Below are 16,353 nucleotides of genomic sequence, written 5' to 3'. Positions count from 1 at the left end.
TTGATTCATTGTTTGGTTTCTCTTGAACCTGACTTGTGAACCTTGTAACCTTTCCTCCTTTCTTTTGTCTTTGTCTTTCTTTTTTTAGACTGCATGTATTTGCCTGTGCACACATTTATCAGAAGTGTACGTCAATGATGTCAAACAAGAAAAGAAAGAAATCAGAAGTGGGTGGGTTTGTTTATTTGATTATTGGCAAGCTTTTCAGCATTTTCCTTTTTGGTTCAATATCACGTTCTCCACCTTTACTTACACTTTACTGGGTGTGATGGCAGCCTTTGTCAACTGGAAACTTACTGTTCATTTAGAAAAGTTACGTTATGTGTTCAACAGTGCTTTATAAATGATACAATCAATCATCTGTTTAATGTTTCAAAGACAGGTGCGAAGCCTTGTGACATTTTTTCACAGATCATTTACAGATCAAATTCAGGTATCATCTTGGCCATACTGGGAGCTCTAACTTGTATCAGTGACCACCAAAATGCAGTAAATATATAATCTGTTTCAGAATAGATTTTACCAAATAAATATGGAACTTGGTTCAATTTGCATCCTCATCAGCAAATGTTATCTTGTATGAACTCATATTGTACAAAAAAGCTTGCAGACAACTCCACATGCACACATCTTGTTAAACATAATGCAGAGAAAGCATTCACTTATATACAATATGTATATGTTCATTTCTGCACTTAATTTTCTTCTCACAAAAAGGGGTTCACTGTCAAGGTGACTGTTCTACAAATCATTTAACGAACTATCACAAAACGCTGTAATTGAACTGAAATATAATTCATACTTCGATGATGAATTTTCTTCTGTGTGTATAAACTGCTGTCTGGTGTGCCTGTCACGAGGTTGTCCTTGCATGCTTGTTTTATCTCAAACACATCTGTATTCCAGACCTTTTGTGTCGCTTGCGTCAATCAGTAAGTGATAAAAAGACTAATTTGAGCCAAGATACACTTGACAACACCCAGGTTTCCATATGAAATACTGCAGAAACAAATATGAAACTTAAAATAGTTCTGCTGTTTATATTGTGTCATTTCCTTTGTGATTGTGCAAGAAAGGTCAGTTTGATTCTTTAACCTTTTGGTAAACTAAGCATCTGACAGTAACTAAATTGCAAAGCAGAAAAAATGTAGATCAGTAATTCCTGTCAAGGTAGTTGACAATCAACTGATCTGATTTATGTATTTCTAGCACACAATAGATTAAATTTAAAAACATGTCCAAAGTAATTTCAACTCTATAATGAAATTATTGCTACTGTATCTAGTATGACATGGTGAGCAGGAAATATTATGGGTTTTTTTAGTTGTTTTTTTCGTTGCCTAGCATTTCAGAAATGATCTTCTATTAAGCAAACAGGGGTGTGGAGAGCTTTACCCAAACCGCCTGAGGTTTCAAGATCAAGAGAAATTTTGAGTTTAACTTCATCACAGCGCATTTCTTTCTGGTGCTATTGAGTCCGCTTATTAACCCTGCTGGTATCATGACTAACAGTCTATTTATAGCATGACTTTTCAGTTCAGTTTAATATGTTATCAATAAATTGCTCAATGTCATTTCTTAAGTCAGAGTCATATGACCTTCTCAATCAAGTCCAGCTGATTGCCACAGTGCTGTCTGTAAATAATGGATTGAAATAAATGTCAGTAGCAAAGAAAACAAAATACTATTTGCCACCTTTATTGTAATAGAACAACTAATTCAATACAGCTTTAGAAAAAGCAAAACAATACATGTACAGTTATATGACACTATTTTCATATTACATTCTATTAACTATTTGAGCTCTAAGATATTTGCAGTAAAATAAATGATAGGTTAGCTAAAATGTTAGCTGTTTATTTTCAGATGTGTAATAGATGTGATAGAATATCACACAATTTCAGTATAAACCTAGACCACTTCAATGCTATGTGACACTGAACGCAGAGTTTATTGCAGTAATGCAAATTGAAACTAATGACTTGTGGATGAAAGCATCACAAAATGTATCTTGGGAGACAATGTAATATTTTGTGCCAAATTAAAGAACATTTAATATAAAAAAAAATATGAACATAATTATTTGGGGGAAAAGAATAGAATTACTGATTAATTAACATTTATATTTTACAAATTAAAAATGCAGTGTCACCCTTAGTGAGAATATTTGCTCATACACTATGCTTGTAACTGTCACCCAGTACTGCAATTCTTTAGATTCACAAACCCCACCTCACACACTCAACCTTGTCCACTTTAACGTCACCATGATCTGGACCTTTGTAAACAAGCATGTACAGGGTGTGAGTGTACTTTCAGGGGATTACACAAATCGCTGCAGTGCCATTCCACAATACATCAAAAGTTTGCCTAGGGAGGGCACTACATCAGTAACAGCCTCAGTTTACCAGTTGATCATTGATGACACATCAAGTAGATCTGATACTGATGCTGAGACAAATGCTTATATGGCCTACAGGTGCCAACAGGATAAAACATAACTGCCAATTCACAGACGATAATTAGGGGAGATTATAGGAAGTTACTGCGAGACTGAAATCTGCAAAACATCTTGACCATTCTGCTTCAGTGTAATGCATACATGTGGATGGAGTGAAAGATATTGCAGCATTTGAAATATTTCGGCTTTGGATGATTACCTGAATATACAGGAAAATGAAAAAGTGGATTTATTTGGGATCCTGTAACTGGAGGAGGCTTTCCACCATACTTATCATCAGCTTTGTGGTCATCGTGTTGATGGCATCCTGTGTGTTCTATGCACAAAAAAGAGGTAAGTCTGTAATTTCTGTAATTCTTTATTGCACAACCAGGTGGGCCAGGTGAACTCTAATTAATTTACTTCAGAATTAGTTTGCATGTAACCCTCTTAGCACTGATATCATTAGAAATCAGGATATTTACTACCATTAAATTTTGATGTCATGAGTTTTAGTCTTGACAATCCCTCAGGAATAACTGCAAATAATGCTTAAAGTACAAACAGAATGACTCTGCCGCTCACTTTTAATGTGCACGCTAATACTCACACAGTAATTAAAGGTCATTTGTACTCACCATATGAGTTATTGTTTGAACATTATTGTTCAAAAAAAAAATCTTACTTTTGTTAGTCATTTATTAGTTATTTTGATTCATTATTCAGGTGGAGTAGAAGTTTTGTCAAGATGCTAACTCAAAAACCTGTGTAAAATCTAAATCATTCCTCATATTACTCATAAATTTTCAATTGTGAAGTTTTTTCAGTACATCTTTATACTGATATGTTTTTACAATTTTCAGTTATATCCTTTTTTAACAACCATACATATTCTCAGGACTGGGCTGTATTTTTCTTTTTCCTGGGTGCAACCTTAATTCCATGACAGCAATAGAGTTAACATTAAAGGGTAATAACGGATGCTGACTGTCATATTCAGTTAATAATTGCAGAAACTGAATAGTGTACAAACATTACACAGACATTAAATATTTGACCAGATAGATAAAATAAAGCCTATTCAAATTTGTGTGACCTTAGTTATTGCATTAAAACTGAGTCTAGATGCCAGACTCGGCATGACTGAAGATAAACAAAGCAATGGAAGACAATGTTAAATTAATGACATGTTGTTGTGATGTGAGTTGCACTAAGACATGTCTTTATCATGTCCAAATATTATCTTGTTTAACAGGGAATCAAAATGCAAAACAAGATCAACCTGAGGAAATGTGGAGGAAAGAACAGGACAAACATAGCGAGATGAATCTATCAAATATAAACATGGCTACGAATGAACTTTCAGTTTTGGAAATTAGAACAATATTGAATGACACAGGCCACAGATTGAATTATCATAACAATTCACATATGACTCAATCATTGATACAGAAAAAAATGAAAAACAACACTTCTACAGAGCCTTATGTAAAAGACACAACTTTGACTTCAACAAAATCAGTAACCACGAAAAGAGCTACACCATCATTCAGCACAGATGAATCCACTGCTACTTTCAAGTCAGTCACAAAGGCCATAGATGCATTCAGTACACCTGCTATAATGCCTATGATAACCACTCATGTCACTCAAGTATCTTCTGGACACGAAACAGAGACAACATCAACAAATACAAACACAGATCAACCTCAGTCGATCCAACACGAGACATCTGCAACAATAACGTCCCCCAAAGAGATACAGTCTACGTCAATTATGATAGCGACACCAACACGAACAACAGAATCAGCAACATCAACCTCAACACTCACCAAAGATGGAGTTGGAACAAATATCAACACTGAACATTTAACAACAACTATTAGTTCCCCCGCAAATGAAGAGGTTCCAACCAGTTCGCCCTCTACGATTCCTCCAGTAACCACTGAAGTAAGTCAAACCTCTCAAGGAAACAAGGCTGAAACAACAACAAATATTACAAACATAACTGAGCTTCCACTAACGAGCCAGGAAACATCTACAAAAATTATGTCCTCACCCACAGAGCGACATTCTACATCTGTTACTACTGCAGTTCCCAAAGGAACAACTGAATCAGTGGTGTCAACACTCACCACAAATGAAGTTACTAAAGCTACCAACTCTGATTACTCCGCAACTTTCAGTTCCCCCATGAATACAGAGGTTTCATCCAATTCACCCTCTTTATCCCCTACACTAGGCACTCACACAAACACAAGTCAGCATCGACCTACCAGCCAGGAATCTTCTACAACAAAAATGTCCTCAACCACAGAAACACACTCTACATCTGTGACAATGGTGACACCCACAGGAACAACTGAATCAATGTTGTCAACCTCAGCACTCACCACAAATGAAGTTACTAACGCTACCAACCCTGATCACTCCACAACTTCCAGTTCCCCTATGAATACAGAGGTTTCACCCAATTCAACCTCTTTATTTCCTCCAGTAAGAACTCACAGGAACACAACTCACCCACCACCAACGAGCAAGGAATCATCTACGACAATGATGTCCTCACCCACAGATCACTCCACAACTTTCAGTTCCCCCACAAATACAGCAGTTTCATCCAATTCACCCTCTTTATCAACGACAATAGGCACTCACACAAACACAACTCAGCTACCAACAACCAGCCAGGAATCTTCGGCAACAAAAATGTCCTCCCCCACAAAGCCACAGTCTACATCTGTGACAATGGTGACACCCACAGGAACAACTGAATCAATGTTGTCAACCTCAACACTCACCACAAATGAAGTTATTAAATCTACCAACCCTAATCATTCCACAACTTTCAGTTCCCCTACAAATACAGAGGTTTCATCCAATTCACCCTCTTCATCCCCTACAATGTGTACTCACACAAACACAACTCAGCTACCACCTACCAGCCAGGAATCTTCTACAACAAAAATGTCCTCACCCACAGAAACACAGTCTACATCTGTGACAATGGTGACACCCACAGGAACAACTGAATCAATGTTGTCAACCTCAACACTCACCACAAATGAAGTTATTAAATCTACCAACCCTAATCATTCCACAACTTTCAGTTCCCCTACAAATACAGAGGTTTCATCCAATTCACCCTCTTCATCCCCTACAATGCGTACTCACACAAACACAACTCAGCTACCACCTACCAGCCAGGAATCTTCTACAACAAAAATGTCCTCACCCACAGAAACACAGTCTACATCTGTGACAATGGTGACACCCAGAGGAACAACTGAATCAATGTTGTCAACCTCAACACTCACCACAAATGAAGTTACTAAAGCTATCAACCCTGATTACTCCACAACTTCCAGTTCCCCCATGAATACAGAGGTTTCACCCAATTCACCCTCTTTATCCCCTACAATAGGCACTCACACAAACACAACTCAGCTACCACCAACCAGCCAGGAAACATCTACAACAAAAATGTCCTCGACCACAGAGCCACAGTCTACATCTGTGACTATGGCGACACCCACAGGAACAACTGAATCAATGTTGTCAAACTCAACACTCACCACAAATGAAGTTACTAAAACTACCAACCCTGATCACTCCACAACTTCCAGTTCCCCCACAAATACAGAGGTTTCATCCAATTCACTTTCTTTATCCCCTAAGATAGGCACTCACACAAACACAACTCAGCTTCCACCAACCAGCCAGGAAACATCTACAACAAAAATATCCTCACCCACAGAGCCACAGTCTACATCTCGGACAATGGCGACAACCACAGGAACAACTGAATCAATGTTGTCAACCTCAACACTCACCACAAATGAAGTTACCAAAGCTACCAACCCTGATCACTCCACAACTTTCAGTTCTCCCACAAATACAGCAGTTTCATCCAATTCACCCTCTTTATCAACGACAATAGGCACTCACACAAACACAACTCAGCTACCAACAACCAGCCAGGAATCTTCGGCAACGAAAATGTCCTCCCCCACAGAGCCACAGTCTACATCTGTGACAATGGTGACACCCACAGGAACAACTGGATCAATGTTGTCAACCTCAACACTCACCACAAATGAAGTTATTAAATCTACCAACCCTTATCATTCCACAACTTTCAGTTCTGCTACAAATACAAAGGTTTCATCCAATTCACCCTCTTCATCGCCTACAATGCGTACTCACACAAACACAACTCAGCTACCACCTACCAGCCAGGAATCTTCTACAACAAAAATGTCCTCACCCACAGAAACACAGTCTACATCTGTGACAATGGTGACACCCACAGGAACAACTGAATCAATGTTGTCAACCTCAACACTCACCACAAATGAAGTTACTAAAGCTATCAACCCTGATTACTCCACAACTTCCAGTTCCCCCATGAATACAGAGGTTTCACCCAATTCACCCTCTTTATCCCCTACAATAGGCACTCACACAAACACAACTCAGCTTCCACCAACCAGCCAGGAATCTTCTACAACAAAAATATCCTCCCCCACAGAGCCACAGTCTACATCTGTGACTATGGCGACACCCACAGGAACAACTGAATCAATGTTGTCAAACTCAACACTAACCACAAATGAAGTTACTACAACTACCAACCCTGATCACTCCACAACTTTCAGTTCCCCCACAAATACAGAGGTTTCATCCAATTCACTTTCTTTATCCCCTAAGATAGGCACTCACACAAACACAACTCAGCTTCCACCAACCAGCCAGGAAACATCTACAACAAAAATATCCTCACCCACAGAACCACAGTCTACATCTCGGACAATGGCGACAACCACAGGAGCAACTGAATCAATGTTGTCAAACTCAACACTCACCACAAATGAAGTTACTAAAGCTACCAACCCTGATCACTCCACAACTTCCAGTTCCCCCACAAATACAGAGGTTTCATCCAATTCACTTTCTTTATCCCCTAAGATAGGCACTCACACAAACACAACTCAGCTTCCACCAACCAGCCAGGAAACATCTACAACAAAAATATCCTCACCCACAGAGCCACAGTCTACATCTCGGACAATGGCGACAACCACAGGAACTACTGAATCAATGTTGTCAACCTCAACACTCACCACAAATGAAGTTACCAAAGCTACCAACCCTGATCACTCCACAACTTTCAGTTCCCCCACAAATACAGAGGTTTCATCCAATTCACTTTCTTTATCCCCTAAGATAGGCACTCACACAAACACAACTCAGCTTCCACCAACCAGCCAGGAAACATCTACAACAAAAATATCCTCACCCACAGAGCCACAGTCTACATCTCGGACAATGGCCACAACCACAGGAGCAACTGAATCAATGTTGTCAAACTCAACACTCACCACAAATGAAGTTACTAAAGCTACCAACCCTGATCACTCCACAACTTTCAGTTCCCCCACAAATACAGAGGTTTCATCCAATTCACTTTCTTTATCCCCTAAGATAGGCACTCACACAAACACAACTCAGCTTCCACCAACCAGCCAGGAAACATCTACAACAAAAATATCCTCACCCACAGAGCCACAGTCTACATCTCGGACAATGGCGACAACCACAGGAACTACTGAATCAATGTTGTCAACCTCAACACTCACCACAAATGAAGTTACCAAAGCTACCAACCCTGATCACTCCACAACTTTCAGTTCCCCCACAAATACAGCAGTTTCATCCAATTCACCCTCTTTATCAACGACAATAGGCACTCACACAAACACAACTCAGCTTCCACCTACCAGCCAGGAATCTTCTACAACAAAAATATCCTCCCCCACAGAGCCACAGTCTACATCTGTGACTATGGCGACACCCACAGGAACAACTGAATCAATGTTGTCAAACTCAACACTAACCACAAATGAAGTTACTACAACTACCAACCCTGATCACTCCACAACTTTCAGTTCCCCCACAAATACAGAGGTTTCATCCAATTCACTTTCTTTATCCCCTAAGATAGGCACTCACACAAACACAACTCAGCTTCCACCAACCAGCCAGGAAACATCTACAACAAAAATATCCTCACCCACAGAGCCACAGTCTACATCTCGGACAATGGCGACAACCACAGGAACAACTGAATCAATGTTGTCGACCTCAACACTCACCACAAATGAAGTTACCAAAGCTACCAACCCTGATCACTCCACAACTTTCAGTTCTCCCACAAATACAGCAGTTTCATCCAATTCACCCTCTTTATCAACGACAATAGGCACTCACACAAACACAACTCAGCTACCAACAACCAGCCAGGAATCTTCGGCAACGAAAATGTCCTCCCCCACAGAGCCACAGTCTACATCTGTGACAATGGTGACACCCACAGGAACAACTGAATCAATGTTGTCAACCTCAACACTCACCACAAATGAAGTTACCAAAGCTACCAACCCTGATCACTCCACAACTTTCAGTTCTCCCACAAATACAGCAGTTTCATCCAATTCACCCTCTTTATCAACGACAATAGGCACTCACACAAACACAACTCAGCTACCAACAACCAGCCAGGAATCTTCGGCAACGAAAATGTCCTCCCCCACAGAGCCACAGTCTACATCTGTGACAATGGTGACTCCCACAGGAACAACTGGATCAATGTTGTCAACCTCAACACTCACCACAAATGAAGTTATTAAATCTACCAACCCTTATCATTCCACAACTTTCAGTTCCCCTACAAATACAGAGGTTTCATCCAATTCACCCTCTTCATCGCCTACAATGCGTACTCACACAAACACAACTCAGCTACCACCTACCAGCCAGGAATCTTCTACAACAAAAATGTCCTCACCCACAGAAACACAGTCTACATCTGTGACAATGGTGACACCCAGAGGAACAACTGAATCAATGTTGTCAACCTCAACACTCACCACAAATGAAGTTACTAAAGCTATCAACCCTGATTACTCCACAACTTCCAGTTCCCCCATGAATACAGAGGTTTCACCCAATTCACCCTCTTTATCCCCTACAATAGGCACTCACACAAACACAACTCAGCTACCACCTACCAGCCAGGAATCTTCTACAACAAAAATGTCCTCACCCACAGAAACACAGTCTACATCTGTGACAATGGTGACACCCAGAGGAACAACTGAATCAATGTTGTCAACCTCAACACTCACCACAAATGAAGTTACTAAAGCTACCAACCCTGATCACTCCACAACTTTCAGTTCCCCCACAAATACAGCAGTTTCATCCAATTCACCCTCTTTATCAACGACAATAGGCACTCACACAAACACAACTCAGCTTCCACCTACCAGCCAGGAATCTTCTACAACAAAAATATCCTCACCCACAGAGCCACAGTCTACATCTGTGACTATGGCGACACCCACAGGAACAACTGAATCAATGTTGTCAAACTCAACACTAACCACAAATGAAGTTACTACAACTACCAACCCTGATCACTCCACAACTTCCAGTTCCCCCACAAATACAGAGGTTTCATCCAATTCACTTTCTTTATCCCCTAAGATAGGCACTCACACAAACACAACTCAGCTTCCACCAACCAGCCAGGAATTCTCTACAACAAAAATATCCTCACCCACAGAGCCACAGTCTACATCTGTGACAATTGCGACACCAACAAGAACTGAATCAATGTTGTCAACCTCAACACTCACCACAAATGAAGTTACTAAAACTGCCAACCCTGAGCACTCCACAACTTCCAGTTCCCCCACGAACACAGAGGTTTCAGCCAATTCACCCTCTTTATCCCCTCAAATAGGCACTCACACAAACACAACTCAGCTTCCACCTACCAGCCAGGAAACATCTACAACAAAAATGTCCTCCCCCACAGAAACACAGTCTACATCTGTGACAATGGCAACACCCACAGGGACAACTGAATCAATGTTGTCAACCTCAACACTCACCACAAATGAAGTTACTAAAGCTACCAACCCTGATCACTCCACAACTTTCAGTTCCCCCATGAATACAGAGGTTTCGCCCAATTCACCCTCTTTATCCCCTACAATAGGCACTCACACAAACACAACTCAGCTTCCACCTACCAGCCAGGAATCTTCTACAACAAAAATGTCCTCCCCTGCAGAGCCCTCCCCCTCCACACCTGCTGTCAGTATTCAAACAACAATAGCAACTGAGAACACATCTCAGCTTCCTATAAGCAGTCAGGGAAAATCAAGTGCAACTTCTACAATCCCTCCAATTACCACACTGTTGACAACCAGACAGGAACTCTCTATATCAACCAGTACAGTAACACCTACAGCAACTGTATCCACAGAGTCACATCTGCCAACTGAGTTCGCCTCATCGCTGTCCACGGCTTCCAAGCACACCTCACAGACAACTAATGTCGTGACACAAACTTCTTTTCCACCTACTCCTACTGTCAGACCACAATCAAATTCTACAGTTACAAGTCATACACCTACTACAGTTTCCTCGAACACAACACCTTTGACAAAACCTACTGCTGCATACACAAGTGAAGAGACAACTAATGGAAAAACAAGTAGCAATCCACAAACATCTTTACCAATGACACAAACTTCAAAGGCTTTGACATCAGCAGAAATCATCAGCTCAAACACAGTTAAAACATCTACCTCTATACCTCTCTCAAATGCCACTGTCACTGTGACAATACCATCTACAACTCCTCAGTGCAGAGATGAGGACTGTCAGTGTAACGGGGGAGAGTGTATATTCAACACGACACTAGGCAGATGTCACTGCCATTGTCAAGAATCAGTCTATGGAGATTCCTGTGTTTTTGGACAGAACAACACCAACCCTAATATTGGTGAGACTTTTTCTTCCCAACTACAGTTCTTCATAATAATGTTTAAGATGAAAATAACTTTTGAACGCAGAGATAAGTTTTAAGCTTTTAGCAATATGGTAATTTAAAATTTATTTTCTGTTGGAAGTGATATTTCTCACAACATTGAATGTAAAATGTTACTGAAACGTACATATCATGTTATTTCAATGTTAATATAAGGGTGTTATCTATCCTTTTTTTTCAGATACCGGAGCAATACCAATTCGACAAGTAAATGTTATGTTGAAAATCAACATGACTTTTGTGGATGCTTATTCTAAGTTAAACTCACCTGAGTCATTGAAGTTCATCAATACGTTAACAGAGGAGGTAGAGAATTCTTTATTGTGGCATGACTTAATGATTTTTACACAATAAGTGATCTCACTTCAGAGTATTTACCTCTGTCTTACAACTACTAACTAAATATTATTTACCAGGCAATAATAGCAAATGTCACATCTGTCATGTTATCATTTCCAGCTCGAAGCTCTGTGCAAAGAAGCGGATCCACTGGCCTTTAAAAAAGTACAAATCAAAAAATTAATGTAAGTTTGTTTTACACTTTTCTGATAAAATTATTTGAATGATTACTTTTTATTCAAGTAGAAGTTGTTTTCATTGTTAATATATTTCTATTTTCCTGTTGTAGACCAGGAAGTGTTGTTGCAGAGAGTGTAGCGGAGTACAACTATCTGAACAATGAAACACAAATCCACTTTGTCAACAATGAGCTAGATGGTGTGTTGACCAACATCTTGAAAGACACAAGCAACCTCAATAAGATTTCTCGGGCATTTGATAATGCCAGTGTGCAGTTAAATGGACTCATTTTCCAGTCACCTGAGATTAAAAGTAAGTGACTATAAGTCAACTCTGAATGTGTATTTCACATATTGCTTATTTGATTCTAAATTCAATTTCTCAAAATTTCTAATTTGTGTGATGATACTCAGACAAAATGATTAATACGTAACGTTTTTTTTATCAATCAGATATCACAGACCTGAAGCCTTTTGTTAACTGCAGTCGGTTTGCTAATTACACTGCTGAGATTAGTAATGGTCAATGGCAGTGTGTCGGACCTTGCAAAACAAACCCTGATTACTGTCATCAACATGGGGAATGTGTTAATGACATTCACAAAGGGCCCATTTGCCTGGAAACATTTACAACACCAACCAGCCAGGAATCTTCTACAACAAAAATATCCTCACCCACAGGGGCACAGTCTACATCTGTGACAATTGCGACACCCACAAGAACTGAATCAATGTTGTCAAACTCAACACTCACCACAAATGAAGTTACTAAAACTGCCAACCCTGAGCACTCCACAACTTCCAGTTCCCCCACAAATACAGAGGTTTCACCCAATTCACCCTCTTTATCCCCTACAATAGCCACTCACACAAACACAACTCAGCTACCACCAACCAGCCAGGAATCTTTTACAACAAAAATGTCCTCACCCACAGAAACACAGTCTACATCTCTGACAATGGCGACACCCACAAGAACTGAATCAATGTTGTCAACCTCAACGCTCACCACAAATGAAGTTGCCAAAGCTACCAACCCTGGGCACTCCACAACTTCCAGTTCCCCCACGAATACAGAGGTTTCACCCAATTCACCCTCTTTATCCCCTCCGATAGGCACTCACACCAACACAACTCAGCTACCACCAACCAGCCAGGAATCTTCAACAACAAAAATGTCCTCCCCCACAGAGCCACAGTCTACATCTGTGACAATGGCGACACCCACAGGAACAACTGAATCAATGTTGTCAACCTCAACACTCACCACAAATGAAGTCACTACAACTACCAACCCTGATCAGTCCACAACTTCCAGTTCCCCCACAAATACAGAGGTTTCATCCAATTCACCCTCTTTATCCCCAACAATAGGCACTCACACAAACACAACTCAGCTTCCACCAACCAGCCAGGAATCTTCGACAACAAAAGTGTCCTCCCCCACAGAGCCACATTCTACATCTGTGACAATGGCGACACCCACAAGAACAACTGAATTAATGTTGTCAACCTCAACACTCACCACAAATGAAGTTACTAAAGCTACCAACCCTGAGCACTCCACAACTTTCAGTTCCCCTACAAATACAGCAGTTTCAACCAGTTCACCCTCTTTATCCCCTACAATAGGCACTCACACAAACACAACTCAGCTACCAACAATCAGCCAGGAATCTTCTACAACAAAAATGTCCTCACCCACAGAAACACAGTCTACATCTGTGACTATGGCGACACCCACAGGAACAACTGAATCAATGTTGTCAACCTCAACACTCACCACAAATGAAGTCACTACAACTACCAACCCTGATCAGTCCACAACTTCCAGTTCCCCCACAAATACAGAGGTTTCATCCAATTCACCCTCTTTATCCCCAACAATAGGCACTCACACAAACACAACTCAGCTTCCACCAACCAGCCAGGAATCTTCTACAACAAAAGTGTCCTCCCCCACAGAGCCACATTCTACATCTGTGACAATGGCGACACCCACAAGAACAACTGAATCAATGTTGTCAACCTCAACACTCACCACAAATGAAGTTACTAAAGCTACCAACCCTGAGCACTCCACAACTTTCAGTTCCCCTACAAATACAGCAGTTTCACCCAGTTCACCCTCTTTATCCCCTACAATAGGCACTCACACAAACACAACTCAGCTACCAACAATCAGCCAGGAATCTTCTACAACAAAAATGTCCTCACCCACAGAAACACAGTCTACATCTGTGACTATGGCGACACCCACAGGAACAACTGAATCAATGTTGTCAAACTCAACACTAACCACAAATGAAGTTACTACAACTACCAACCCTGATCACTCCACAACTTTCAGTTCCCCCACAAATACAGAGGTTTCATCCAATTCACTTTCTTTATCCCCTAAAATAGGCACTCACACAAACACAACTCAGCTTCCACCAACCAGCCAGGAATCTTCTACAACAAAAATATCCTCACTCACAGAGCCACAGTCTACATCTGTGATTATGGCGACACCCAGAGGAACAACTGAATCAATGTTGTCAACCTCAACACTCACCACAAATGAAGTTACTAAAGCTATCAACCCTGATTACTCCACAACTTCCAGTTCCCCCATGAATACGGAGGTTTCACCCAATTCACCCTCTTTATCCCCTACAATAGGCACTCACACAAACACAACTCAGCTTCCACCAACCAGCCAGGAAACATCTACAACAAAAATATCCTCACCCACAGAGCCACAGTCTACATCTCGGACAATGGCGACAACCACAGGAACAACTGAATCAATGTTGTCAACCTCAACACTCACCACAAATGAAGTAACCAAAGCTACCAACCCTGATCACTCCACAACTTTCAGTTCCCCCACAAATACAGCAGTTTCATCCAATTCACTTTCTTTATCCCCTAAGATAGGCACTCACACAAACACAACTCAGCTACCAACAACCAGCCAGGAATCTTCAGCAACAAAAATGTCCTCCCCCACAGAGCCACAGTCTACATCTGTGACAATGGTGACTCCCACAGGAACAACTGGATCAATGTTGTCAACCTCAACACTCACCACAAATGAAGTTATTAAATCTACCAACCCTTATCATTCCACAACTTTCAGTTCCCCTACAAATACAGAGGTTTCATCCAATTCACCCTCTTCATCGCCTACAATGCGTACTCACACAAACACAACTCAGCTACCACCTACCAGCCAGGAATCTTCTACAACAAAAATGTCCTCACCCACAGAAACACAGTCTACATCTGTGACAATGGTGACACCCAGAGGAACAACTGAATCAATGTTGTCAACCTCAACACTCACCACAAATGAAGTTACTAAAGCTATCAACCCTGATTACTCCACAACTTCCAGTTCCCCCATGAATACAGAGGTTTCACCCAATTCACCCTCTTTATCCCCTACAATAGGCACTCACACAAACACAACTCAGCTACCACCTACCAGCAAGGAATCTTCTACAACAAAAATGTCCTCACCCACAGAAACACAGTCTACATCTGTGACAATGGTGACACCCAGAGGAACAACTGAATCAATGTTGTCAACCTCAACACTCACCACAAATGAAGTTACTAAAGCTACCAACCCTGATCACTCCACAACTTTCAGTTCCCCCACAAATACAGCAGTTTCATCCAATTCACCCTCTTTATCAACGACAATAGGCACTCACACAAACACAACTCAGCTTCCACCTACCAGCCAGGAATCTTCTACAACAAAAATATCCTCCCCCACAGAGCCACAGTCTACATCTGTGACTATGGCGACACCCACAGGAACAACTGAATCAATGTTGTCAAACTCAACACTAACCACAAATGAAGTTACTACAACTACCAACCCTGATCACTCCACAACTTCCAGTTCCCCCACAAATACAGAGGTTTCATCCAATTCACTTTCTTTATCCCCTAAGATAGGCACTCACACTAACACAACTCAGCTTCCACCAACCAGCCAGGAAACATCTACAACAAAAATATCCTCACCCACAGAGCCACAGTCTACATCTCGGACAATGGCGACAACCACAGGAACAACTGAATCAATGTTGTCAACCTCAACACTCACCACAAATGAAGTTACCAAAGCTACCAACCCTGATCACTCCACAACTTTCAGTTCCCCCACAAATACAGCAGTTTCATCCAATTCACCCTCTTTATCAACGACAATAGGCACTCACACAAACACAACTCAGCTACCACCAACCAGCCAGGAATTCTCTACAACAAAAATATCCTCACCCACAGAGCCACAGTCTACATCTGTGACAATTGCGACACCAACAAGAACTGAATCAATGTTGTCAACCTCAACACTCACCACAAATGAAGTTACTAAAACTGCCAACCCTGAGCACTCCACAACTTCCAGTTCCCCCACGAACACAGAGGTTTCAGCCAATTCACCCTCTTTATCCCCTCAAATAGGCACTCACACAAACACAACTCAGCTT

General features: G+C 41.1%; 2 protein-coding genes across 2 annotated transcripts; both read left to right on the top strand.

Moving 5' to 3' along the window:
• The first annotated feature begins 5,188 nt into the window (after positions 1 to 5,188).
• Positions 5,189 to 6,762, top strand: LOC121891650 (cell wall protein DAN4-like). The gene is made up of 2 exons (XM_042404166.1): positions 5,189 to 6,481; positions 6,583 to 6,762. The coding sequence occupies exons 1-2, from the start codon at positions 5,189 to 5,191 to the stop codon at positions 6,760 to 6,762; spliced, it is 1,473 nt and encodes a 490-aa protein (XP_042260100.1).
• Positions 6,763 to 11,032: 4,270 nt separating this feature from the next.
• On the top strand, positions 11,033 to 15,164 carry LOC121891648. Its single transcript, XM_042404150.1, has 6 exons — positions 11,033 to 11,297; positions 11,524 to 11,648; positions 11,802 to 11,866; positions 11,971 to 12,173; positions 12,314 to 12,558; positions 14,985 to 15,164. Exons 1-6 carry the CDS (start codon positions 11,033 to 11,035, stop codon positions 15,162 to 15,164), a joined length of 1,083 nt encoding a protein of 360 aa, XP_042260084.1.
• The last annotated feature ends 1,189 nt before the right edge of the window (positions 15,165 to 16,353 follow it).

The sequence above is a fragment of the Thunnus maccoyii genome, chromosome 3 (assembly GCF_910596095.1).
Source record: "Thunnus maccoyii chromosome 3, fThuMac1.1, whole genome shotgun sequence".
In the NCBI taxonomy this organism is placed as follows: domain Eukaryota; kingdom Metazoa; phylum Chordata; class Actinopteri; order Scombriformes; family Scombridae; genus Thunnus; species Thunnus maccoyii.
This window is presented reverse-complemented; position numbering and strand designations above follow the sequence as displayed.